The sequence below is a fragment of the Panthera pardus genome, unplaced genomic scaffold, assembly GCF_024362965.1.
Source record: "Panthera pardus isolate Hobbes unplaced genomic scaffold, ASM2436296v1 HiC_scaffold_15, whole genome shotgun sequence".
Lineage (NCBI taxonomy): Eukaryota > Metazoa > Chordata > Mammalia > Carnivora > Felidae > Panthera > Panthera pardus.
In genome coordinates this window covers 3,454,536-3,482,500 of record NW_026526710.1, presented here as the reverse complement: position 1 = coordinate 3,482,500, position 27,965 = coordinate 3,454,536, and the positions used below count along the sequence as shown (strand labels likewise).

Here is a 27,965-nt window from a genome sequence, read left to right as displayed (position 1 = left end):
CATTTTTTTAAATGTTTATTTTTGAGAGAGAGAGAGAGAGACAGAGTATGAACAGGGGAGGGGCAGAGAGAAAGGGAGACAGACAATCTGAAACAGGCTCCAGGCTCTGAGCTGTCAGCTTAGAGCCCAACGCAGGGCTCAGATCCAAGAATTGCAAGATCATGACCTGAGCCCAAGTCAGACACTTAACCTACTGAGCCACCCAGGAGCCTCTACACTCCCATTTTTTACACACTCCCCAAACCGCATATAGTAATATTTTGCATATATTTTTACATGTTTATATAAGTGGTTTATATTCACATTCTATATTTTTCTTTTAAACTCAACATGCTTTTAAAGATCTGTCCACATTTGTGTATTTGTTCAGTCACTTAACCATTTGAGTGTTTTCAAGCGTGTATTAAGTGCAAGACACTGGGTATGTCATTTGCACAAGATGGAAATGTTCCACTTCCGTGGAGCTCAGAGTCTGGGGAGGTAGGAAGATAATACACAGACAGCCAGGTACACATATAATGTCGCCAGTAAGCACAATAAAGGAAAGTGACGCAGAGTAAGTGGACACAGTGTGAGTGGGCAAGCGCGACCAGACGAAGCCTCAGTGGAGGTGATATTTGAGTAGAAGCCTGACTAAGTGAAGGTGTGAGCCATGCAGATGTCTAGGGGAAGACAGTTCCCAGAAGAGGGCCTGAGTGTGATGAAAGAAGCATTTGAGAGTTTTAAGGAAGGGCATGAAGTGATCTCATTTATGTTTGAGAAAGTTCTTTCTCGCTGCTGTGCGGAGAACGGATATGGGGAGGAGGTGGGAGGCTGCTGCAGTAATCTAGGCAAGAGATGGCAAGAAATGGTGGGGAGAGGTGGTCTTCCTTGGGAAGTTAGCTTACAGGCAGTGCCAACAATTTGCTGTTAGGTAAGTATTGAATGAGGAAGAAGACATTTAAAGAATGATGCCAATGGTATTGGCCTAAGGAATTAGACAAATGGAATGCCACAAACTGAGATGGGGACGTTTGGGTGGCAAATGAATAATTCTGCCTTGAACTTGCTAGGTATAAGATAGCTCTCAGATAACTAAGGGTGATGCCCTTAGTTGAGAACGGGATTGGAGCTGGTGTTTATGTATAATCAGTGTACAGATGGCTGTTAATGCTGTGCCGCTAAATGAGAACCCCTAGGAACTGAGCATGGAGAAGAGAGGTGATCATAGGCCTGAGCCCTGGGAATGTCAATTCTTAAATGTAAGGTCTTCCTCTTAGGGAATCCAGCAGAAGAGACTGGTAAGAAGTAATCATTGGGGTGGGAGGAAAACCAGGAGAATATGGAATCCCAGAAGCCAGTGAAACAAGTGTGTGAGGGAAGGAGTGACCTATTGTGTTCAGTGCCGCCAAGTGGGTATATGGACGTCATCAGACACCTAGAGCCACGCGGTCCGTTCGTGTTAACTGCTGTATAGTATGCCATCGTGTGAATAGAAAAGGCTCATTCCTCTCTCTCCCACCATTTACATGAACATTTGCAGCGAACGTTCTTGAACATATCACTGATTTGAGCACATGTGGGGGGTTTCTCTTTGGAGTCTCTCTAGGGATGGAATCACTAGTTATTAAGGAAGATATGCACCTCTTCAACTTGACAAAACGATGCCAGATTGTTTCCCAGAACAGTGGTACCAGAGTCCATGCCTGTGCTCAGTGTTCAAGAGATGGCCCATTCCTCCACATCTTTGCCAACGTTTGCTGTTGCAGACTTTAGAATTCTTGCCACTCACATTTTCCTGAGTGCTAGTGAGGTGGTGGGTCTCTGCCACTTGGGTTTCCTTTCATGTGACCTGCCTGTTAATATCAGGCAGTTTTCAATGGAGTTGTCTTTTTTTTCTTTTTTAAGTTGTATGATTTCTTTATATATATTCTGGACACTAAACCTCTATTAAATACATTGCAAATAATGTATGTGCCACACCCAGTCTGTGGTGTGTCTTAACTTGGTAGGGTTGTGGGTATGTGTGTGTATGTGATATAAAAGCTTTTTGCTTTTCTTGTCGATGATGTTTTTAGAGAGAGCACCAGCAGGGAAGAGGGGCAGAGGGAGAGAGACAATCCCAAGCAGGCTTCACACACAGCATGGAGCCTGACACAGGGCTTGATCCCACACCCTGGGATCATGAACTGAGCTGCAATCAAGAGTTGGACACTCAACTGACTGAGACACCCAGGCGCCCCAAAATAGATTTGAGTTTTGATGAATCAAATCTATGTGTTTGCTTTGTTTTGTGTCTTATTTAATCAACCTCTCCCTATTTGAAGGTCATAAAAACACTTGCCAATATTTTTTTTCTAAGACTTTAAAAGGTTTTTTTTTAATTATAAATGTTATGGTTAATGCATTGGAGATTCTGTGTAGGGTGTGAGGTAGGGATCTTTTATGTTTGCTTCCTCTTGTGAAGGCCAGGTCTTCTGACCTCTCCAGCCTCTTCCCACTGATCTGCATTGCCACCACCATCACATACATTTCCTACAGGAGAATAGGTCTGGTTGGGGCTTTTTTTTCCTAATCCACTGATCATATTGCCCATTCTTGGACTCATGCCTAGAAGTTTTCATTATTGAACTTCATAAGAAACTTGCTATCTGGCAGGGCAAGCTGGGCAAAGGGAGGAGGATTATTTGTTTTTTGCTCTGAAGTCATTTGTCTTTAAACAGCTGTCCATAGTGTACTTAAAACAGCACTGGCCGAACTTGGGAAAAAGCTATTTGCCACTCACATATCAAGAACTAATCTGTGGCATAAAGAGGGGGGCCTCACTTTTCCGTGAAACTCTGGGTACTTTTACTTTTGACTTTCCACACCCTTGCCCCGCCAACTCTCACCTCCGGTTTTTCAGGTTGTGATGTCTCTGAACCATGGGGCCACTCTTCCGGTATTTACACGTGGTGGGTATTTTGTGACTGAGCTGTGGTACCAATTTCATTGGTTATTGCCAACCAGACCATAGTGACAGGCCTGACGGGTTCTGGGGTTTCCTGTTGCCTCATCGGCACTGAGACCCCGGATTCCAAAAATAAAAGCACAAGAAACCACCGTGACCTCACGGTCTCTGCTTGCACGGTCCTCTGAACGCCAGGGCTGTTTCCCCCCCTGCACGGCCTGGCCCGGCCTGGACCCTGCTCCCTGCCCGAGCAACGTGGGGTCTGAGTGGCCTGAACAGGCTCTGAGGGCCGTCCCCCCCACCTGAGCACTTGCTCGCTGTCCCCCCTCTTCAGGCTGGCTCCCGCAGGGCCAAAGTGGCTCCGGCAGAGAGGATGAGCAAGTTCTTGAAGCATTTCACTGTCGTTGGGGACGATTACCATGCCTGGAACATCAACTACAAGAAATGGGAGAATGAAGAGGATGAGGAGGACGAGGAGGAGCAGCCGCCACCAACACCTGCCTCCGGTGAGGAGGGCAGAGCTGCCGACCCGGCTGCGGCCCCCGTCCCTGCGCCCAGGCCCCCCCTAGACTTCAGGACCACATTGAGGAAGCTGTTCAGCTCCCACAGGTTTCAGGTAGGTGGGCAGAGGCCCAGGATGCCCAGGGTGGGGCAGAGCTGTCAGCCAAGAGTCACGAGGCCAAGGTGGGAGCCCGTCTCTGCCACTGTTTGCCTACTGAATGCTAACCATGTGTCAGGTGCCCCGTCCAGCACTGGGCAGATCCCGTGTTGTCGGGGATAAAATAAGTCACAATCCAAAGTCAGTGAAAGGTCTAGCACCCGATGAGTGAATAAACAAGATGTAGTCTGTCCATGCTCGGCCAGGAGGAGGAAGGAGGCACGGACACCCGCTACAAAGTGGAGGAGGCTTGACAACGTGGTACTCCATGAAAGGAGCCAGACACAAAGACCACATAGCGTATGATTCCATTTGTGTGAAATGTTCAAAATCGGCAAATCCGTAGAAACAGACAGCAGATTGGTGGTAACAAGTCGGAGGGAGGGTAGAATGGCAATGGGCTGCTTACCGGATACGGGTTTCCATTGGGAGTGATGAAAACGCTCCAGAACTACATAGTGGTGATGATTGTACCACCCTGTGAATGTGCTAAATGCCCCTGAACTACAAGCCAACTTAAAAATGATTCAAATGTTTTATGGTAGATTTTAGGTTATGCAGATTTTATGATACACAAAAAGTAAAGAGTAAATGCTGGAGCCAGAAAAAAAGGTTCCTGCGTTCATTCAGCAAACACCGAGTGCGTGCCCTGAGTTGAACAAAGCCAAGATGGGTCCCGTGTCCCAGACACATCACCCTGGGGGCTTCAGTCTCTAATTTTGTAGAGCGATCTGCATAGTGTACCCCACGGCTGACCTCGGGGTGCAGTTAGGGGGGAACATGAGAGGGAGATGTGGACTTGAGAGAATAGCGAAGTGTCTGTTGGCATCTTCTGACTTCGAAAGACAAGCGCAGGTCGAGTCTGGCTGGCCCCGTCTCAGCCCCAAAGTGGGCAAGCAGTGTCTGGAAACGTGTTCTGAGAGCCCCAGGAGAATTCGAGGCCCAGGGATACTAAGGAAGCATGCAGCCCCCCAGGTCCTGTAATGGAGCCATTTTGGGGACCCTGTTGCTGGCGTCCTCCTAAAGCAAAATAAACCAGCGCCTCCCAAAGCTGACTTCCCTTCTGGAAGCAGAAACAGCCCTTGCCTCTCCCATCACTGACTTTGTTCCAGGGTAAAATAGAAAAACAAAAAAAATATTTTTTTTAAATTTTGGTCTTTTTCTCATTCTTGCGTAGCTTAGAGAAACGAAGCAGGCCAAACAGCCCAACAAGCCTTGCAGCTCAGCACTTTCCTCTGCGGCTGTGACAGGAAAGGAAACGTGGTATTAAGTTGTTGGGGTTGAAATCCCAAACCCTCAATTTCAGGAGCAGAAGGAAGGCGTCAGTTTCCCTCCAGCTGCAAGGGAAACCCTGGACCTCCCAGCTCTGGGAGGTCCTCCCGAGGGGGCACAGGGCTGGCCCCCTGCGCCAGGACCCCTAAGGACACTCCTACTGGATAAGCCTGACTGTGGAAACATAAGTAGAGATGCTTAGTCATTCACTCGACAGTCACTTCTCGAGCACACACTGCGTGCCAGGGGTACAGCAGCAAGCATGGCAGATGTGTCCCTGTCCTTATTCTTGAAGGACCCACGGTCTGTGGAGAGGCAGGCACTCCAGGAACCGTCACCCAGACTGATGCTGGTTATGAGTGAAGGGAAGCCCTCTGTAAGAAAACAGAAGGGGGCTCCGAGAGATCCTGGGGGCAGGGAGCCACCTGACCCAGGATTCGGTGTCAGAAGACATGTAGTGGAGGAGGTGACATTTCACCTGACACCTGAAGCTTAGGCAGGGCTGAGCTCTGTGAATGGGGAGGGGAGGAGCTTTCCAGGCAGAGGGACTGTCTTTGCAAAGGGCCGAAATAGGAAAGGACCTGTCATATTCCTGGAATTGAGAAGGGTCCACATCGGCTTCCGTGTAGCAAGACTTGGCAAGAGAGGAGGTGCTGGAAGGTCATCTGTGGGCAGTGGGCAGCCATGGAAAGTCTAAATGCGTGGGTGGGAGGGAGTGACACAACTGGATTTGTAGAGAGGCTCAGGGAGACCACCGCGGAGTGGGGATACCAGTGAAGGGGTTTGATCTCTGCCGGTAGAATCAGCATGCGAGAGGATTCTGGAATCTCTTTCTTGGATGCGTTCTCTACCTGTTCCCGTGGTTTGAGGCAGCCTAGGTGACCAGATATTATCATTTTATTACAATTATTTATTTTAAGAGAGAGCGAGAGAGTGCACGTGGGATAGGGACAGAGAGAGGGAGCGAGAGACTTCCGAGCAGGCTCCACACTGAAACAGCGTAGAGCCCAATGTGAGGCTCGAACTTACAAACCGTGAGATCGTGACCCGAGGCGAAATCAGGAGTCATTCACTTAACTGACTTGACTGAACCAGCCAGGTGCCCCTAAAGTTAATCATTTTAAAGTGAACAATTCAGTGGCATTTTGTACATTCACAGTGTCGTGCCACTCCCACCACGGTCTAGTTCCAGAATGTTTTCGTCACCCCAAAAGGAGATCCGGTACCCATTAAACAATAACCCTCGGGCCCCCGGGGACCACTAATCTGCTTTCTGTCTGTACGGATTTGCCCGTTCGGGACTTCATAGGAATGGAATCAGACAACGCGTGGTCTGGACGCCCGGCTTCGTCCTCCGCGTCACGTCTTCCCCGTCACTCATGCTGCAGTGTGCCAGAGCCGCTTCCGTTTTACGGCTGAATATTCAGTCTGCTTTTAATGTCTCTGTGCCTTGGTTTTAGACCAGACGAGCTCTCACATCCCTTCAGCTCTAAAATAAAACCAAGGATGAAGAAAGAAAGAAAAGGAAAAACGACCTGCCAGAGGCTGGAATCTTTATTGGGCTACTGAATTTGAATATGTGTGAAAACTTCATTACAGAGCAATTTGGCATGCAATTTTCACAGTGAACCATGTCACCGAACACTGTAATTACTGAAATAATTAGCTACGGGCTGAAATGGTCAAAGGGTTCAGTAGTCCATCCTCACACAGGCCTGGTGGGTTTCAGCCCGAAACTGCGGGCACTGCCAAGAAAATGGCAGATGAACTTGCGGAATCTACCCCGGAGTGTTGGCTGTAGGAAGGGCCCTGAGGGAGGCGAGGGAGGGTCCACAGTTCCCGAGCGAAGAGAGGGGTTACACGGCGTCCTTTGGGTCTCCTCCCATCGCTGCCATTTCCACCACCGGACACCGTCACCCCCACCCTGCCATTAGAGGCCTCACCAGCATCGTCACTGTCACCATGCCCCCCCCCCCCCCCCCGTTGGTGAGAGCACGCCCTCACTGCACCCCGCTCTCACGGAGCCCGCAAGATGGTCCTCCTCCCACCACTCTCTTCAGTCCCCAGGAGACCCAGGACTCCCTCTGCCCTTGGCCCCCTGACGAGCACGCGTGAGCTGGGCAAATATTCGCGGCTCTGGACGGAAGCTGTTTCGTGTGTCCCGTGGACATCACTGTACTCCGACTGCCTGAAGCAGGCAGTCCCTGGAGGCCTTCCATGACTCAGATCTGTGAGACAGATCTTTTTAATTATTTACCGAACATCTGTTCTGGGCGCACCCTGGCAAGAAGATCTCCAGAAACAGAAAAATTAAAACTTAAAAAACATTTTCTTGCCATCTAGGAATCGGCAGTTTGGCTTGAGAGATGCTGAGACACAGTGAATGAATAGGAAGACTGGTGGTGACGGAGTGTCACTCAGCCACACAGAGACGCTCCAGGGGGACAGACACTTCCCAGCGGGTGGAGGGGGGCGGGGCGGCGCAGGCAACAGGCCTGGAAGGCGCTTGACTGTGGGCCGCGGCCTCCCATCCTTGGCAGCTTCACCCAGGACGGTTTCCCCTAGATGTTTCCGGCCTAATGTTTCTTGTGCCTTCCCTTGGTCCGCAGGTTATCATCATTTGCCTGGTCATTCTGGATGCCCTCCTGGTGCTCGCTGAGCTCATTCTGGACCTGAAGATCATCAAGGCTGACAAGAACGCCGTCAAGGTAGTGTGTCAGCAGCCCTTTAATACGGCTCAGTTCTGTTATCTCTCCTGAGGCGGGCAGAGTGGGGCAGACGGCACCCGCCTGGGAGTCGCAAGTCCTCAACAGAGTAGGTTGACTGGGTGCTTTTAGCCAAAGAGCAGAGAAAATGTCTTTCTTTCCAAACTGTAGACAAGCATTTACTACAAACGAGAAACCTTCTCATTCCGTGTGATGGCTCGAATCTCAAGTGGTGCTAGACCGCGGAGCTGGAGCCTGCTGCTGCTTCTAGAGGGAGGATCTGACCGAGAGAGGGCTACTATCCCATCTTTAGGGCAGACAAGCTATTTCTCTGCCTGTCAACATTCTGATGCGGTCCCCATGTTGGAGATGTGCCCACTGTTTATCCCCCAGTTCACAGCTGCTGCCTGAGCCTGCCCCAGACGTCTGTCCAGCCTTCCCAAGGCAGCTGCTAGCTTTTCTTCTGTGGCCAGCCCGAGTCCTTCCGGAACATTTTTCCTCTCTCTCTAAACTTAATCACGGACATACCTGCTGTACTCACTCTCTTGTGCCTTTTTCTTCAACTTTTTATTATGAAAAATGGCAAATAACATTTGCTGTATTTGCTTTCTCTATATCCACAAACACACCCATGTATTTTTGACCATTTGAAAGTAAGTTAGACATTAGGACACAAATATTTCAACTTGCTTAAGTATAAGGTCCTTCTGGGGCGCCTGGGTGGCTCAGTCGGTTGAGTGTCCAACTTCGGCTCAGGTCATGATTTTACGGCTTGTGAGTTCAAGCCTTGCATCGGGCTCTATGTTGACAGTTCAGAGCCTGGAACCTGCTTCTGATTTTGCCCCTCTCTGCCCCCACCCTGTTCTCTCTTTTTCTCTCAAAATAAACATTAAAAATTTTTTTTTAAATAAAATTTTAAAAAAAGGTCTTTCTCCTACAGAACCACAATATTATCAATTCCTGAAAAGTTATCAACGATTCTATAATAACCAGTTTATATTCAAATGTCCTCATTTGTCCCAAGAGTATCTGTTACAATGTTTTTGTTATTTTTTCAAACTAGGATCCAGACGTCTGATACTATACTCGGTCATATCTCCACAGGCTCTTTTAATCTAGAAGAGTCCTCCCACCTTTAATTTGTTCCCCTTAGGACACTGACTTATTGGAGTCCAGCCGGTCATCTTGTTAAGTGTCCCGTGTTCTGGATTTGCCTGTTTCCACAGAGGTCCTTCCAGCTTGTTCCCCTATCCCCTGTACACCGGAGGCACAATTAGCAAGAGTTCTTGGCTGGTGGGGTGTTTTCTTTATAGCACAGCACATCGCTACCAGTGATCCTCACTGAGACCACTTAAGGCAGTAATTGCTGAGCTGTTCCACTGTCCAGGGACACTTTCCCTTTGCAGTTATAGATAATCTGCAGTGACACTTGACAGCCATGCAAAAATCCTCTTCTCCAATTAGCGTCCACCTGATGGTCACCGTCTGAGTCGGCGAACTCAGATTTCCATCATTCGTTTTACATCTAGTAGGTGGTAATCTTTTTATATATATAAAGAAGAGCTTTCCTTTTCCCCTCATGTGTGTATACATATCACTATGGGGGACTCTTGGATTTTTTTGGGTGTATTCAGTGTATGATAATCATAGTCCTTCTGTTCACTGTTCAAATTGTCCCAAATTTGGTCACTGTGAGCCTCTTCAAACTGACTATATCTTTTTAACATAACTCCGTAGGCTCTGAGCATTTCTTGCTCTCTGGCGCAAGACGATGTCCCAGCTGAGTTTGTACTTTCCCTGTCCTAGAATGGAAATGGTTACTTTAAGGAAACGTAGTATTTATAAATAAAGATCTAGCAATCCTCTTCAATTACCGCCTACCTGGGAGATCATTTCTCGTCAGTACGTAGGAGTCAGCCTTGGTCCTTTGCCCAGTGCTCCATATGGAGGTGCCATAATGCATTTGCCAGATGCCCTCTAATATTTCTATGCTGCAAAGAATATAGAAGATCTTTTGTCTGTAAATGATGCTGCAGCGAATATCCCTACAACATGCCTTTGTGCACGTGTCAGCTTAGCTGGAGGATAGATTCCTAGCATTGGAGTCACCGGGCCAAAGGACATGGTTTTCAAATCCTGCCATTGCCCAACTGCCTGTCAGAGAGCAGGCAGGGCAGAGCCCCGGTCTGTGGTGTTCCGGCCGTATTCCCAGGCCAGGAACTGCGCCCGTGGAGTTTGGGGTCAAATCAATGAGTTCACTCTCCGGTGCCCGGGCAGGTGCACTCAAGGCCAGCTCGTCTGTGTGCCCTGCCCCAGCCTGTGACCAGCCCTGGATCTGCACTCACTGTGCTGCCTCTGTCCTCTCCAGGTGTTTCACTGCATGAGCATTGCCATCTTGACCTTCTTTATGATGGAGATTTTTCTAAAATTATATGTCTTCCGCTTGGAGTTCTTCCACCACAAGTTTGAAATCCTGGACACCATCGTGGTGGTGATTTCCTTCATCCTTGACATTGTCCTCCTGTTCCATGAGCACCAGTTTGAGGCTCTTGGCCTACTGATTCTGCTCCGGCTGTGGCGGGTGGCCCGGATCATCAACGGTATGTTCCCTGCACTCCCGGGCTGCAGAGGGAATTGGAGGGTGGGCACAGCCTGAGTGTGGACCCAGAGGCCATGGTTCCTCTTCCTTCTGGCTAGCATTTTCTAGGGAAAAAGGGGGTGATCGGAGTTGGTTCCTACCACTGCCTCTGTGGCTACAAATCAACACGGTGTCACATGCTCAAAGAGGAACCACATTTCTCCTGTAGGCCTTGTTTTCATGATAATTAGAAGATATTTATAGAAGGGGTCAGACGAATGCCTCATTACTCCCTACAGCTTGGTCCCCAGAGCACCTTTGTTGTTTGGTGTTTTCCCAAAGATTGTTCCACCACACCCCACCCACTGGGAGGGGTACCATCCAAAAGGGGTGCAAGTAAACTGACAAACGCTGCACACTAGGTTCTGGCCCTTTGGGGAAGTCACAGCACTTGTTAACATGAGGAAGACTTTGAGAACTGTTTCCCAAACTGACAAACTGGACAGTTTGGGGGGGAGATAACACCTCTTGACATGACGCAGACTTTGGCTCTAGAGAACACGCTTGGGGAAAGAATGCTCTACCATATTCCTCATACCCTGTTGGTGCAGGGAGGCTCTGTTTCAGAGAAGCCATGTTTGTGCTGTTATTGGGTGGACCCAGTGATCACCAACTGGTTCAGCTCTCCCTGAACGAGTCAGGTTGTTCCGAAGCCTGTCTGTAGACCCACCGCACCAGAATCCCCTTCAGGGCTCTTGTTTTTTCACTGGAGAGTCTGATGCGACGTCTGGGTGGACCCTCGTGGGGTGTCTGTTTTTGAAGTGCTACCAGGTGATCTGGGCGTCCAGACAGGCTTGGGAATCCCTAGACAAGCGTCCAGCCCAACAGACTGTAGGTCAATGCCAGGAGAGTGAGGCAGGCCCGTCCTAGGATGTGCAGCTCCTTCACTGGGCAACGAGTCCCACCCCGGCCTTCCTTGCTGGCGGTGAGGGGTCACATCTGCTCTGATGCGGGGCTCTGCCTGTGGGCACTGCAGGCTCCCACAGGCTTTAGGAGCCAGTTCAGATCTGATTAAAGTTTATTAAGAATATTCACTTGGGGGGCACTTGGGGGGCTGAGTGGGTTAAACATCCGACTCTTGATTTCGGCTCAGGTCATGATCTCACGGTTTGTGAGATTGAGCCCTGTGTCGGGCTCTGCACTGACAGCAAGGAGACTTCCTTGGGACACTCTCCCATTCTCTCTCACAAAATAAACAGACATTAAAAAAAAAATAATAATTTGGGCTCCATCAAAGGAAATAAAGGAAGCTTTCCACTTTACTGAATATGCTTATGCTGATTATTTCATTCATCAAACAGAAATACTCTATGCAAAGGTTAGCACAATTGAAATGGATCAACCATTACAAACTATGAATGACTCCGAGATAGTTACTACCCATTACTCTATCACACCATTGTGAGATGTACTTTTACAGATAAAACCAAAAGCCTGAGCTCTGTTCATTTTCTTGGTCCAAATGGTACCAAGGCACAGGACTGCCTAATAATGCGCACTGTTGCATCGCTATCAAATTTAGGGGCAGGACATGAAAGGTCTGAGAAAGCAACACAAGCTTCAACTGGATTCAAACAATCAAGAATGCTGGGGACCGGGGGCCAGTGCTCCCCGACCTATGGCTACCGAGTCCACACATGGTCACTCTTAGTTGGAAGGCACAGAGCATCCCCAGTTGCTGCACAGTCTTTTGAGGTCATGTCCCCACTGTGGCACGGGCATTTGGGAGCCACCAGATAAGGCCGATGACCCCCCTGTCAGCCAAGGCTTTGTTGATGGCCTGATAGCTGAACTGGCCATAGCTGTGGGAGGCGGAAAGTCAGGACAGTGACCACTCCAAGGCCAAGCTTGAGCATTTCCAGCCTTGTACTTTCGTGGCTTTTGTGTAGAGTGCTAATAAGCCACGCCGTCACGAACACGCTCTGTGTTAAGGAGCTTAACACTCATGTGGTCAGGGACTATTAAGGACTTTTTTTTTTTTTTTTTTAATTTTTTTTTTTTTCAACGTTTTTTATTTATTTTTGGGACAGAGAGAGACAGAGCATGAACGGGGGAGGGTCAGAGAGAGAGGGAGACACAGAATCGGAAACAGGCTCCAGGCTCCGAGCCATCAGCCCAGAGCCTGACGCGGGGCTCGAACTCATGGACCGCGAGATCGTCGCGGGGCTCGAACTCACGGACCGCGAGATCGTGACCTGGCTGAAGTCGGACGCTTAACCGACTGCGCCACCCAGGCGCCCCAAGGACTTCTTAGCCCATGTGGGCTAAAGGGAAATCTTTAGGAGCCAGTTCAGGTCTGATTAAAGTTCCTTAAGAATATTCATTTGGGGAGCACCTGGGTACTGAGTAGCTCAGAGATAAACTCTGACCCTCCTAGTTCTGATGTCTTTAAGGGACTAACCATGCTGTCACCAGCTGGACACATTTATAAATAATACAGGGCTTTTTCCAAGTGGTTAAACTAGAAACCTGTATCACTGAGACCCTTGATTATTTTACAGGAATAATTATCTCTGTTAAGACACGTTCAGAACGGCAACTATTGAGGTTAAAACAGATGAATATACAGTTGGCCGCCAAGATCCAACACCTTGAATTCAGCTGCTCTGAGAAGGTAAGACCACAGTTTTGGGAAAATGCCACCTGTCTGCCTTCAGTTCTGCGCTTCTCCCTGCCAGGCCCTTGCTCGGACACAGCCCTCGGCTAAGTCTTCCTTGTTCTTTCAGACTCAGGTTAGGCATCGCCTCCTTCCCCAGAGCTATGTCAAGTGTCCCTCCTCTGAGTACCTCCTGTCACTGGAGTCGCCCACTGGACCCCATCTGACTGAGGCGGGCTCCACTGGCAGACTCCAGTAGGAGTGTGGCATTCGTTCGGCTGTGCATCCGGGGGACCCGCTGAATGCTCACCACATCTCTGGGGAGGCTCAGAAGGTAAACTGACTTGTTTGTCTGCTTTTGTAATGACAGGAACAAGAAATTGAAAGACTTAACAAGCTCTTGAGACAGCACGGACTTCTTGGTGAGGTCAACTAGATGCGCACCTGCTCCACCCCAAAGAGAAGACCCTGCTCCCACGGGCTTGTGTCTCTGAGAGAAAGACAGCTGCCTCTCCTGGGCCCGTTTCGGGGAGAGGTTTGGTTCGATGCCTTTGCCTCACCTCCACCCAGCTTGGATTCCGGGGTGGGCAGGTGGTAGGGGGAGGGGGGAAGGCGGGGGAAAGGCTTGCCCTTCCTTTCTTGGCGTGACCAAGAGCTTCCCATCCCGTCCTCACTCCACGTCACCGTGTATCATAGACTATATTTTCTCATGTTGACACTTTTGCTTGAAAATGAACGAAGCTGGACAACTACTAGTTGTATGTAAAATTTTATCTCATCAGTGTACTTTTCACATTTCGCGTGTATATTGAGGAACCAGTGCATTCTTTCATATGGGCATTCTGAAAGACAAAGGAAAAAAGAAAGCTACCTTAGCTACCAGCCCATTCTAGAAAGTCTTCTCTTCCCAAGCTGTTCTCAACAGCTCCTCTTGGTGCATATTCCTCCAGGGAGGTTGTCCTCAGGTACCCAGCCCCTCCTCTGCCGCGTCTAGCTTCTAACCGGCTCTACCCAGTTCCGCCACCTGACAACTTTTTTCTCAATTACTGTGCAATTAATGTATAAAAGCAGCTCCTTCCCTCGGGACCTCCTACTCTATTCTTTCCAGCATCAACTGCTAGGAACTGCTCTGTGGTATCCCGTACAACCCACCCGTTGGAGAGCTCCAGTGCCTGCCACCGAAATAGCAATTAGACCCAAGACTCCATGTAATGAAGGTGACACCGGGGAAAGATCCCCTCATGAGGCCCTGTGCTCTACTTGCATGATTTTGTACAATTTTGCTATTTTTGTATTCGTTTCCACGGGACCAGTAAAGGAAAGAAAACCTGGACTACAAACAATAAGTATTTTTAAAATAAGTCATGTTGAAGCAGAGGAGGAATACACTGGATGAAGCCTCGATGCCTGAGCTACTTCAGGGTCTGTCCCCTGTACCATCTTCCCAAAGCTGCAGTTTGCTTTCCACACGTGACCTATGTGCCGACAGTACTGGAAATCACCAAGACCAGACGGTGCCCCATTCTAAGGTCACACTAAGTAGAATTTCCAAAAGGAAAAAGGAGGGAAGTGAGCGGAGAGAGGAGATGTGTGGTTTGAGGGCAACCCCACAGGTCAGAGGTGTGACACCACAGGAGGTCTCCAAGGGAGCCCACGCCCCACAGCACTTGATTCTAGAGGTGTGGTGTCATTTCCTTGATTAAAAACTTACGTCAAACAAAGGGGAAGAAGAAATTAAACGGCAGCTTGGCATTGATGGTTGGCCGAGCCCTGAAGCCCGCCTCTGCAGGTGCAGACACATCCACAAAAGTAACCGCAGTGGAAATAAGAACCGTTCTTTCATTTCCTGAGTTGGTCTGTAATAAAAAGAGCGATGCAAGCCCTGCCTTCCAGCGTGCTAACAAAGATGGGACATGTTGCGTTCTTTTCCGCACGTGACCATGGTCAGTGCATCTCATAGGTATGCGGAGGGCCCATCAGCCACTAACTTGGATGAAAGATACCACTTTTACCCAGGTTGTCCTAACCCATCAATGTCCATCGCAACTCAATTTTCAATGAATTTGAAGGATCAAATCTAAACAAGAACGCTAATGTGAATTCAACTGTTGTCAGAATTTTCTAACTAAATGACTGCTAAGGTGTTTAAATTTCAATAATTTTTTCACAGAATAAATTTTATTATCACACTTGAGTTTTGTCTGGACTTACATCTTAACCAATACCTTGATTTTTTTAAGTTTGTTTATTTTGAGAAAAGTGTGGGAGGGGCAAAAGGAGAGAGAATCTTAAGCAGGCTCCATACTCAGCGTGGAGCCCAACACAGGGCTCAATCCCATGACCCTGGGATCGTGACCTGAGCTGAAATCCAGAGTCTTGACGCCCATCCAAGCCACCCAGGGGCTTAACCAATACCTTTGGACTCAAGTTAGACGTACCTCAGGAAATGAGGATGCAATTAGATTTGCAGTGACATTAACTATTTTAGCCTGTGGGTTCAGTAAGGATCCGTACTTTGTCCACTTCACTTCTATAACCAAAGCCACTGGGAGCTGGCAGGAATCCTGCAAAACAGAATGCCATTCACCAGTCTGAACATTACACAACCTCATGTCAAACTTAATCTGCAGTTCAGTTTTAATTATAAAATGTTTCGCATATTACAAAATGTTCTGAACAAGAGAGTGAATAGACTCTAGAAGTTCAGACGAAAACAGCTGAGAGCACATATTTTAAAGTACTCAGTGCTCCAAAAATATTTTAACACCTAAAGCATCATCTTTCCGTGCTCTCCCGTTTCTAGAAAGACCAGCCATTATTGGGAAGCTGTGGAGATCCCAACACCAAACTGGAACACGGGGCTTCAAATGCCCCGACTTCAGCTCAGGGATTCTTTAGGGGAGAAACTGGCATTGGGTGGGGAGAGAAGAGAGGATGGGGTTATTCACAGAAATTAAACCTAATTGCAGATCACGTTAAAACACACCTGGAAGAAATGCAGTTGCTCTCTTTCCGTTTATTTAATCTCATCAGTTGGCGAGTAAGGTGTTACACAGGAGCGTACAGAAATGAGTCGGTAAGTTGTCAAAGATACTAAGTCTCCTGTGGACTGAGAGCATTGCTCCCACAGCTGCGCCTCCTGAGGCCTCTGCCCCCGGGCAGAACAGGCCAGCAGCCTCCCAACCTTTTTCCTGCCTTTACGTCTGGTTTGTTGGCAAATGTGATAACCACTGAAGCTGCTTGACCGGTAGAAGGGATTCCATTGTAATACTCTACTTCTGTGTGTGTGTGTGTGTGACATTTTCCCCACAATAACAAGTTTTTAAAAATACGCCTCTTTAGGGCATGAAAAGCTACCAAGCCTGCTAAATTTGGTGCCTGCCAAAAAGGCACTGGTGGAACTCCTTAGCTTGGAACTGCCTTTTAAGAAGTTTGCAGGCAAAAAAATCCCTGTGACTATCCCGTTATTAGAAGATGCGATACACCACTGGCAGAAACTGAGCTTATTAGCACAAGCTCTCATGTCTGCTACTGGAGTTTCCTGGAAGGGGAGTACAAAACCCACTCCAGGCCCTCTGAGCTCCCTGGACCAGCAAAACCCTGAAAACGCTAATGTCTGCACTGCCTCTCCTCCCAACCTGTTTTCCCCTCTGAGGGGTCCTAATAACTGGATGTCTCAACCCAACTGCCAGAAGCCAGAAGCAATCTGCCTCGCTCCGAGGTGGCAGACCCGAGCCAAGACATAGCAGCTGAACAGCGGGGACTGAGTAATCATGGGTCTCTGCCGGGGACTCGGGAGGAGGGCCGGATCAGAGCTAGAGAGCCAGTCCTCAGCCCCATTGTCCCCATGCTATAAATACGCTAAGCAGATAATGAGAGGCCCGAGAAGCTGCCACAAGCAAACGCTGGGCAATTAAAGGATAAGATGGAGAGCACGCCTCCGGTGATGGGGACCAGCCCACGCTCTGACGGCTGAGACAAAAGAAAAAGGTGGGCAGAGCAATCACATGTGATCAGGAACCTCTCTGTAGCATGTCAAGTTCCATTAAACTCTTCAGGGAACTTTGGAACTGAAAGCTCTCACGTGTGGGCTGCCTTTATAGACCAGGGAACGAGAGATGGGACAGCGATGTGGACAGGAGGAGTCTCTCTTTTTGTGACAGTCCTCATACTCCCCTGTCCTGTCACGATGCCTCATGTCACACCAGCAGTGATCGTACGAAGTCAGGATGGCGATGGGTGGTAGTTTCTACGTTTGGAGCGGCCACTAGGCACCACGAATGTCCCTCATTTAACTCCACCACCCCGTGTGGCTGACACCGTAGCCCTCACTCCCTATTTCACAGATGAGGAAACAGGCTCCAACCCTCAAAGGCAAGAGCGCTAACAAGGGGCAAAAACAGTTTTCAAGACCCAGGCCCATCTGACAGCAAAGCCCAGGCTCCGGCCCAGAGCCATCCATCTCCTCAACAGCTCCCCTACCTCCCCACGGGGCTGGGGGAGCAGTGGGAATAGGAGAGACCACTCGCGCGCAGGTGCAGCCTTCCGCTTTCCCTTTACCTTCATGTGGGGCGCCTGGGTGATGAAGTGGATGGGTACCCAGTCCAGCACATCCTGGGCCCGGGAATTTCCAAAAGGGGCCACATAATCCGGGAAGCCATGGCCCTTCAGGAGGCTCTTCACTTTCTGCACTGCGAGCTGACACGTGATGGCTTTGGTCAGTCTCGTGGGAAGGAAAAAGAAGTTGATGCAGTGAGGCTGTTGTTCATTCCAACAGTTTTCACCGGCTCAACAACACACGTGCCCTCTCCAGTTGCTTTATTTTCTCACTCCAAACCCATCATTTGACAGAAGCCAAACTGTCTCTAACTCTGAGAAACCTCGGTTAGCTCTGTACAAGCAGAGTTTCCATGGCCAAAAGTTTGGGAAATATTGCATGCCCACATCCCTCCTGAAGCACACTGGCATATTAGAGGCTCTCCTTACAGTAAGGAATCATGTTTTTAACTTTAGTTTGGTGTTGCTCAAACATATTGATTGGACCACAGACATACCCCTACTGACTCTTGTGGAAATATAGTCCCTGAAACTCCCTCAGAGAAATACTGGTCTAAAGTGATCAGAACCAATAATGGAAATGGAATGTGTTGGTCTAACCAAAACAATGCTATAATTACCCTGAGGGGAGGTAGGGATGGGAAGTGTAGGGTAGGAGAAGAAAGGGGTAAGAGCCAAATCTTGGTCTTCCATAGTGGGGACTCAGTAATTCATAAGACCAAAATATCAAGAAGCAGCATTACATAAAGGTTATTCACAGATTTGGGAGTAAGTTTCCAAAAACTCAGCTATAGGAACTGCAAGAGATTGCCTGCAGAGTGGGGGAAATGAGGGTAAGCCATGCGGAGCTGACATTTTACGTTATGTATGTTTGATGTTAACACGGTAAAAACAGAGATCACATGCAGGCTTCCTCTCAATGGGCTTGTTGCACTATGTATATTAAATTTCAGAAATATAGAAAGGACTTTCAGGGACAGTTGTTTTGTTGTTTTTTTTTTTTTTTTTTGCTGTGAACTCAGATGCTATGTATGCAACCTTAAAACCAAATCTCCAAAAGCCTTGAGATTTTTACTCTGCCACATCTGATAAGAAAAACGATCTAAACAAGTTTCCTTTGAATCATGACAAATGGTGTACGGCTGTGAGAACTAAAATTAGAAAACAAAGGTACTGTCACTAGTGCCCACAGGTCACACTGTGGCTTTCACATGCGCTGGCAGGCTGATGGGGAGGTTCGACTGAGATGGGGGAAGAGTAGGAATGTCTTGTTTTCTGATCAACACAAGTTCCAAAAGAAACAAGTTTCTCTCTTACCTTAGCTTACAGCCAGATTGCATATCATAACCAAATAACACTGGGGTCCGGATCCCCTCGAGTGCTAAGCAGTCTTTCTCCGCTGTGCTTCGAAGAATAGTAAGTTGTCCGTATCTGTTCATGGTCTGAATAATCCCAGATATTCACAGAAAGTTAAGGGACAATCACCCAGCACAAAAGCAGTCCGATTTTCAGGAGACAGTGACATGAAGTGAAACCCAAATATCCCTTCTCTAGGCATCTGCGATTTTGACAGTTATTTCCCGGCACAGAGCAAAAAACGGCTCTATTCTCCCTGATTAGGAGATCCTCAGAAGGAAAATCCTCAGAAACTGTTCCTCCTTTAAAATATTTCCAATTTTTCAAAATCACTAAATGTGTTTAAGAGTCTCTGTTTAAGTATGCAATTAAATATATCTAAAAGTCTGTCAACTTTTCTGTCTTAAGATTTTCACTATAAAACACGTTTTCCAGGGTCACGCTGTTTCACCCCCCAACCACCCCACGTACCTCACGTGCTCTGCGGCCAGACCCACCACCCACCACAGCCAACCAGAGAAGTCCTGGCCAGAACTAGTCTCCAGCTCACAGGACTCTCAGCAATAAAGAGAAGAGCGACACACACAAGTGGACAGGGAAATCAACCTTGTCTACAGAACCAAAAAGGATATCCCTTCTGAGGCTGAAATCCAGCAGCTAATGGGAGCCCTACAACATAACCAGGGTTTCCACTGAGAGGAACCGGCTTTGTATTTTGCTGAAAGACAAAGAAGAAATGCCCCCAAATAATTCTTAATTTGATAAGGAAATAGGGCGAAAATAAAATGCTTTTCACAGTGAAATCTAGGATTTCCAACCAATAAAAGAATTCCTCCCCCCTACTCAGAACTATAAATATATCTGCTGAGTGTAGGAGTAGATCATTCTATAAAAGAACAAGCTCACATGGAAGAAAATCTTACTCCCAGAAAGGATAAGATACAAGGACTCTGCCTGATTTCCTCACAAACACATGCGACATAAACCCTTCGTTTAGTACAAATGGATAGATGGTAATACTTCTAAATTGGGATACCTTTTCCCCTAAGAAGTTATGATTTCTTTTTATTTGCAATTAATTATGTGTACAAAATTGATCAAACCTACCTGAATGAAACGAATTTCAAACTTTTGCTCAAGTGGAAGCATTGCACTGCTCACTGTCCCCAGAAGGAGAGAGAGATCAGCTTTGGTTATTTCCCCTGCATCTGTATATGTGAGGCTGTACTTGACCTAAAAACAAAACGATACTCCAAATCCACCTGTTCCCGTTGCATTTCTGTAGCTGTATTAATAATTCAAAATACATATAGAAGGCAAGTCCTTTCCCATTTCTCTATTCATGGAAGCTTTTCTGTCCTGGCTCATCAGACTTCAGGACGAGTTGCCTCACCACCCCCAGCTGACAGCGTCATCTGAGCCTCTCTGTACCGAGTTACGTGTATTCCAAATCAGCAGGTTTGAGCAGATCGTGATCAGTCAATCTCCGCAGGGGAAATGTGGTAAAACAACAGCAACGACAACAAATTTTGGTATATTCTTGAAAGTCACTAGGTTTGTGGAGAAAAATCACACGTGATTCTTTCAGAGACCCTAAAGAAGCATCCTCTAATGACAGAGCATGAAGGCAAGCAGGAGGGCAAGCCAAGAAAACCAACACATCAGAATGGGCCAGAGCCCCCTCTGAAGGGCGTCCAGGTCCTCCCTCGGGGCCATGCAGCCTGAGTTTGCCACAGACTCTGCTTTCAAAGCCAAACTGGGCACCTACCTCAAGAACAACGTTAGTGCAGATTTTAACGTCCCCAGCCTCAACAAGAGCCTGGTTCAGTACACCTGTGTCCTCCAGTCGGGCTAGCGTTTTATTCAGAGACTCCATGAGGATGGACTGAACAGTGATAGGGATCTGCCAAGTAAAGGAGATGGCTCACTGAGGACACCGTCCAATAGAGATGAATCGGTTACAGTAACGAAAAACTGGAGACAAACTCCGCCGCCGACAGACTGCCAAGCAGGGAAAAGCATGCCACACAACAGTATGCATATTATAGTTCCACACTTGCAAAGATACATTTGCTTATATGTAGATATATTTACACAGAAAATACTAGAGAAGGATATTACCAAATCTTTCAAAGTGGTTATCTCCGAAAATCTATGTTCACACAAAAACTTGTACACAAATGTTCACAGCAGCATTCCTAACAGCCAAAAACTGAAAACAATGCAATGATCCATCAACTGATAAATGGAAAAATGTAGTATGGCCATACAAAAGAATATTATTCATCCATAAAATGGAATGAAGTGCTGATTCATTCCACAACATAGATGAATCTTGAAAACATGATGCTAAGTGAAAGAAGCCAGACACAAAAGGTCACATATTACATGATCCCATTTATCGGAAATGTCCAGAACAGGCAAATCCACAGTGACAGAAAGTAGATTAGTGGTTGCCTAGGGGCTGACGGAGAGGATTAGAGAAGAATGAGGAGTGCCTGCTAATGAGCACAGGGGTTCTTTCTGAGGTGATGAAAATGTTCTGGGTGGCTCGGTTGGTTGAACGTCTGACTTCAGCTCATGTCACGATCTCACATTTCGTGAGTTCAAGCTCCACTTCGGGCTTGCTGGAGCCTGCTTCGGATCCCGTCTCCTCTCTCTTTGCCCCTCCCCAACATGCGCACGCACACTCGCTCGCTCTCTCTCGCTCTCAAAAATAAACATTTTAAATTAGTTAATTAAAAAATGTTCTGGAATTAGGTAGTGGTGATGGTTACACAACCTTGTGAATATACTAAAAACTGCACAAATCGCACACTTAAAAATGGTGAGTTTTATGGTATGTGAATTGTATCTCACATTCACATATATTCACCTCCAGAGCACAGCTCCTACCGATAAATGCCCTCATTCTGTACACATGAGCACATTCTGCACAGTCCCAGAACAAAGCTCCCTATACCCCCACACCTTCCCTGAATATACCCTTGGCCCACTTCACACCCAACTTCTACACACACCCTTACACACACACACACACACACACACACACACACACACACAGAGTGGTGGGATCATGGTAAGAGAAAACAGAGACAGATAAATCTTTCAAGCAGAATCAGGAAGCTCTGCCTAACCCAATGCTATTAAAGGACATTTTTCATGGGGCACTTGGGTGGCTCAGTCGGTGGAGTGTCCAACGCTTGACTTTGGTTCAGGTCATGATCTCACCATGTGTTGGTTCAAACCCCGTGTCGGGCTCTGGACGCTGACAGCATGGAACCTGCTTGGGATTCTCTCTCTCCCTCTCTCTCTGCCCCTCCCCTGCTTGCGTGCTCCTCTCTCTCTCCCTCCCTCAAAATAAATAACATTGTTTTAAAAAATAAAGGACATTTTTCATTTATGGCCACAGCCAGCAGAACAACAAGCAGCAAGCAATCCTTTAAATGGCTCAACCCTCTAGGGAGTTGGGCCTCTTCATACCATGTGACAAATCTGATGTTTGCTTTAAATGTCAGTGCTCAGAAATCACTGTTTAGGAAGGAATCTAACTTGTATCTAGTTGTTTATATTGCTTTGAACTTTGCCCTCAATCATGTACCATGCTGTTTATAATTCAAAATTACTAGGTATTTAAGCTGTCATTTTATAGATAAATAAGTAGTTGTTACACATCTGCTCCCATGACCAAGAGGACCTGTAACTGTCCTTATAAGTCAAACCTCTAGGAACGTGACAGGGTTTGGAAGCAAAGACAAGCTGTCATGTGACAACAGTGGCAAAAGGGCACCACCAAGCACCACAACACCCTCTGCATAACAAGCCCACCAATCCACGTAAGACCTACACAGGGAGTCCCTTGCTATGAGTTAACGAACTCCTCAGTTTACATCCTCAAAGGACAACCCTGGATCTCTTTATCTGAACCTACTGATCCCTGGTTCAGCACGAATCCTGGGTTCTAAGAAAGCGCACACCCCTCCACACCAGCCTGTGATGGAGCCATTCCGGTGGTATACAGACGTAGTTGGCAAAAACCGAAGGGCCCAGGTTAGACAAGCTTTGGAAAGACTGGTCTGGCAACAGCCACTGGAATAGTCACAGAATGAAAATGGTGGGGCTACTCTGGTTTCCTGAATGTCCTATTCGGTCCTATCCCACCCCCAAGCTACCCTGTGGCCAAGAACTAAAGCGTACGTAACAGTGGAAATATAGTGCCGTAACTTAATCTCTCATTGATGGTTCAATAGATATTAACAACGATTCCAGGCAAGCCTAACAGGCTGCACTTAACGGGGAGCCTAGATCCGATTTTTATACTCCTGATCCTCTAACAAATCTTGGAAGTTGCTTTTTAAAAATCTTTATCAACAATCTCTGGTATTAGTTGATATATTTGTCCTTTAGAGCACAAGCTTTGGTATCACACAAACCTGAGTTCTAAGTCCCAGTGCCACTTCCTGACTGCATGGCCATAGGAGGCAGAGAAGGAATGTGTGTGAAGCTTGTAACTGGGGGCCTGGCACACAGTATAGCTTGTCCAGTGTTGTGGTTGAGAGTTAGGTCTTTGGAGATTCCTATCCCAGCTCTGCCACTTCCCCACTGGGCAGCCTTGAGCAAGCTAATTCAACTGCTCTGTAACTCACGTACCAGGGAGTGACAACAGGCCCTACTCCCAGGACTGCTGAGACTAACAGACTAATGGACTTCAGACGTGCATAGGAATGAGAACAGTGTTCAGCACGCAGCACGCCCCTTCCCATAACACCCGTCATCCTCACACTAGGTCTTCCCTGCTTGATTGAACCAATCCCCTAGGCACTGATTCAATTAACACGTAACCCACTGAGTACCCAGTACATACTAGGCACCAGCTTACTACTATGGATATGTCATGAACAAGATGGACAGGATCGCTGTCCCCACAGACCGTTCAAGTTTTGAATGGTAGAATCAAAGCACTTTGATTTGAGGTATTTGAAAGCTAGTCTATTGTATGGTTTTCAAACTGGGTTCCTGGGAGCCATAGGTTCCTCAGAAGGACTAAACAGGAGAGAGATGGGGAGGCCAGGCAGGTGGAGAGCTCTGGGCCCCACCCCTGCTCCAACCAGGGGCTTTGGATTCAATCCAACTTAACACAGTAGGGAGAGTTCTGCTTAAGATCACATTTGAAAAACTCTGAACAAGTTTGAAAACACCTTCACAGATGAGGAAATCCAGGCCTACACACAGAAGTGTGAAGTCCGAAGTCACATGACTATTTCCTTTCAAATGTCTACCTCAAACACATTTGTGTCTAGAGACTTGACGAAATCAATTACAGTAGGTATCACTGTCCCAAGTGCTCCCTGGGCACCAGACACTGTGCAGAGTACCTAAGTGCATTCTCCCACTCAAGCCTTACACCTTTTCTGGGGCACACACTTACCATCTGCTCAACAACTGGGGAGAGTGAGGCATATGTCATATGAGAAAATAATGGCGAAGTTGAATTTTGAACCAAGGTCAACCGATTCCATGAGCTTTGGTGGGAGACCATGACAAGGCCATCAACTTGGTCCTCCTTGGGGACTGTATTCACAGGCACAGGGTGCAGACCCAAAAATAAGGGGTAGATCCATGTTCCTTTGCTCTAACATACCCACGAGAAGACCTTGGCCTCCCGACCACAGCCTGACAGAGCCTCTGGAGTGGGGTCGGACAGAATCGACACCCATACCTCAACCCCTGAAGCTATACCAAGAGGGTTCAGCTCCTACACAAGTGTGGACATTCACAGGACCATTCACTGTTTCTACCTTCTACCCCAGACAGATGGACAGAAGGCATCCTGGTAGCTAACCAGCTCTCCTGACAGGAGACCAAGAAGATCTAAAGGGATGCCTGGAAAGCACAGAAGCCAATGGGTGTGAACCCATTGTCAATAACATAGCTAAACCATTTAAATATGAAAAAGTGCAAACTATGAAAACGGGGGTTTTGAAAATTTTGTATTTTTCAAAATTTTACAAATTTTCAAAATCTGTAATTACAAAAAGGTCCTCTACTAAGGAGTTTCCCTATTTCATTTCTGTTTGCCTTTTGGCAAATGTTTTTGTTATTGGCAGTAAGGTACCCTTCTAATCATAAGTGTATTCATTTCAAAGGGCTCAAAAATAAGACCATATATTATAATCTATCTTACTTTCCACCAAGAAATACTCTTACCTCTGCCTTTGTTCTTAAACCAGGCACCTAAACAAAAAGAAACAACAAATTTTGTTAAGTACAACGGAAAGAAACATTTCTATTGCTTTTTCAGACCGCAGGTTAAAGGATATATTCAACTTATCACGGACTTCACAAAGAAGAAAACAGTTTCCTTAATCAAGACTTGCCACCTACATATTTTTATATCTATCTCCTAACCCAAAGGCGACTTTATGTCTTCCTTCCATATTCATTTCTTTTAGACTGGAAGCTTAATGGAACAGCCTGACAGAGCTGGTCTCTGGAAGCCTCCATGCTTCACTGTAATCTTTACGTACTTTCTACATGGTCACCAGTGACACAGTACTGTGGGGGAGATGTGGCTCCTATCCTCCTAGGTCACCCTCCTGCACCTGTCCTCACTGGAAGGCCACTGTCACCGGCCCAGGTGATTCCACAGCCTCCTAACTGCTCTTCCTGCCTTTAGCCCAAACTACTCAATGGCGAGCTCCTGCGTCCCCAACACAGCAGAGTACTCTTCCGAAGGCCTCGGCCTCCCTTCACTCTCCGTCCCCGTCTCCCCCAACCTCACTTTTCATCATAAGACACCCTACCAGGCCAAAGGGAACTCAGGGGTGGGGGCTGAGTAGACATGTTTGGGGAGGCCTGGGCTGAGAGCGCGGAGACTGCACGCTTGAGGGGCTACTTGAGCACCACCATGAGAGGTCAAATACCTGCAAGAATTCAAAGATCTACGTGGCTGACTTATGAGGAGAGGGGAAGAGGGAAAGGGATGGGAGAGGAAAAGCTTAAACTTGGTTCTGAAAACTGCAGCCCAGATGAATACTGATGTCATGGACCAGCCTCCTCCCTTCCCGTTCCCCCCAAAATAAGGAAATCAGGAGGTGAGGGTTCACAGCAATCATATGGTTTTTCATTATTGAAAATAACTTTTACCTCTCACAACCCTCCATGCCATCCACCAAGTGGGCCAGTGGCCTCTCTTATTGACTCCCTTCCGGCTTTGGTCACTGCAACCAGAAAGAAGGGGCCTCGATAACACCGTGACCTCTTCCCCTTCTCCAGCAACCCTATCTCCTACCTGTCTTTTCCTGCTTATTTCATCAGTGAACCAGAACGTGGATTTTCTATTCTTTTCCAGCCTGCTTCTCAGAGAGGTATCTTTTTGGTGCTGATGTGATTATTTCTGCCACACACATTAAGATGTTTTTATAATTTCTAAAGTTTTCAGTTCTTAAAGTCTTTTTTTATTCAGGAGACAGACATTATCGGTTACCATGAAAATGAGCGAGAGCCCCCCCCCCGCAAAAAAAAAAAAAAAAAAACCCACAATGACTAAAAGCAAAATATGAGCTATGTAAAAATAAAAATTATTTTAAGTGATTATTTCAATATCTTTGGTAACAGTATACTGAAGAACCAGAGAAGACAAATTTAAACTTGAATTGTCAATCAGGTACTGAAATTTTTCTATACTTGTCATTATTTCAAAAGAGCGCAAAGAACATGAGGCGCCTGGGTGGCTCAGTTGGTTGGGCAGCCAACTTCAGCTCAGGTCATGATCGCACGGTTCGTGGGTTCGAGCCCCACATCGGGCTCTGTGCTGACACCTTGGAGCCTGGAGCCTGCTTCCGATTCTGTGTCTCCCCCTCTCTCTGCCCCTCCTCTGCTCACGCTCTGTGTCTGTCTCTCAATAATAAATACATGTTTAAAAAAATTTTATAAAAAAAAAAAGAGTGCAAAGAACAGAAAACAAACCTGATGAATAAGTTTTGCTTCAAAATAATTCTTACCCTCAAAATTTTAGGGCTGCTGTAATAAGCCATGCCAAGGGCTTCAATTTCTTCACACTGTGCCAAATTTATCCTTCTGGTGCACTTAACAGCTTGGTTCACCAGAAATGCTAGAAATCATAACGTTCCCAAGGGGGGGAAAAGAGAGAGAGAGAGAAGAAATTTTTCAACTGTCCAATGGTAACTAAAAACTTGTAATCTAAGTAAAATCGTAAAATAAGTTATAACACAGATATACAACATGCTTCACATAGGGTTTAAGAAATTGTGTTTTGAATAGGTTATACATTCACACAATTCAAAAGGCACAAAAGGATATTGAGAGTCTCTCTCCAACCCTTGTCCCCTTCCCCCCATCCCCGCCCCGGCCCAGCCACCACCAGAAACAACTGCTTGTCTCCAGAGACAATCAGCGTCAAGTTTGTTGTGTATCTTTCTGGAAATATTCTACGCAAATAAAAGCGTGGGTATATGTATTTTTAGTATTCCTTTCCCCTTTTAGAAACAAATATGTGCAATATATTCTGCCCTTCACTTTTTTTCACTGAACAATATATTCTGGAGTTCAGTCTAGCTCAGAATATGAAGAGATTTCTCCTTTTTTTTTTAGGGATAATCAGTATTCTATCATAGATCTGCCACAATTTATTCAACCAGTTCCACATTAATGGACGCTTAAGTTATCTCTGGCTTTGCCATCACCAACAATGCTGCGATCTACAATTTTGCATGTGGGCCAGACATTCTGTAGGACCAACTCCTAGAAGCAGAACAGTGGGTCAAAGGGCATATTCACCTGCAATTTTGACACATACTGCTAAATTGCTCTTCACAGAGGCTGTACCAATTTATGGTCCCACCAGGTATGTAAGATCAATGCTTGGAGATCAAGACTCTCCAGAGTCTTAAATTTCTTAAGCTTTGCCAATCCATTGGATGGAAATGGTATCTCAGTTTGGTTTTAATTTACACTGTTCCTATTGTGAGCAAGATTGAGCATCTTTTCAACAGACTCCACTTCCATTCCTGTACGAAATGATGTTCCATTCGGCCACATGTGACCATACACTACTCAGCTAGCTTCTTCACTGTGATGCTGCCTGCTGCCTTAAGGATTGGAGAGCCATGTCTGCTGCCTCCCACTGCCAGGACGGTGACTCCACAGAGTCTATGATGCTCCTGAAAGGAGAAGCAGGATCCATGGGAAGCAGCTGCATGGGCTGCATCCCTGCTCTGCCACTGCCTGAGCGG

The 27,965-nt window shown here is 47.0% G+C and overlaps 2 protein-coding genes across 16 annotated transcripts in view; one reads left to right on the top strand and one right to left on the bottom strand.

The window, feature by feature from the left end:
- HVCN1 (hydrogen voltage gated channel 1) overlaps positions 1–14,992 on the top strand; it is a 37,050-nt gene extending 22,058 nt beyond the window's left edge. For 9 of the 10 annotated variants that reach the window (XM_019467472.2, XM_019467469.2, XM_053902017.1 and 6 more), the window contains 5 exons: positions 3,264–3,545; positions 7,469–7,567; positions 9,933–10,164; positions 12,704–12,816; positions 13,169–14,992. In XM_019467472.2, coding sequence (XP_019323017.1) covers positions 3,303–3,545; positions 7,469–7,567; positions 9,933–10,164; positions 12,704–12,816; positions 13,169–13,234 — 753 coding nt within the window. In that variant the 5' untranslated portion in view covers positions 3,264–3,302 and the 3' untranslated portion in view covers positions 13,235–14,992. Of the gene's footprint in view, positions 1–2,589; positions 2,934–3,263; positions 3,546–7,468; positions 7,568–9,932; positions 10,165–12,703; positions 12,817–13,168 lie in introns of those variants that run through there. The other variant, XM_053902014.1, reaches the window with a different exon arrangement.
- The window catches only part of TCTN1 (tectonic family member 1), a 28,416-nt gene continuing 14,002 nt past the window's right edge, over positions 13,552–27,965 (bottom strand). For 3 of the 6 annotated variants that reach the window (XM_019467464.2, XM_019467467.2, XM_019467468.2), the window contains 10 exons: positions 26,715–26,824; positions 24,919–24,945; positions 20,480–20,614; positions 19,819–19,944; positions 19,344–19,429; positions 18,673–18,813; positions 17,359–17,521; positions 15,237–15,362; positions 14,510–14,654; positions 13,552–13,640 (listed from right to left, as the gene is read on the bottom strand). In XM_019467464.2, coding sequence (XP_019323009.2) covers positions 14,511–14,654; positions 15,237–15,362; positions 17,359–17,521; positions 18,673–18,813; positions 19,344–19,429; positions 19,819–19,944; positions 20,480–20,614; positions 24,919–24,945; positions 26,715–26,824 — 1,058 coding nt within the window. In that variant the 3' untranslated portion in view covers positions 13,552–13,640; position 14,510. Of the gene's footprint in view, positions 14,655–15,236; positions 15,363–17,358; positions 17,522–18,672; positions 18,814–19,343; positions 19,430–19,818; positions 19,945–20,479; positions 20,615–24,918; positions 24,946–26,714; positions 26,825–27,965 lie in introns of all 6 variants that reach the window. The other 3 variants (XM_053902013.1, XM_019467465.2, XM_019467466.2) reach the window with 3 other exon arrangements.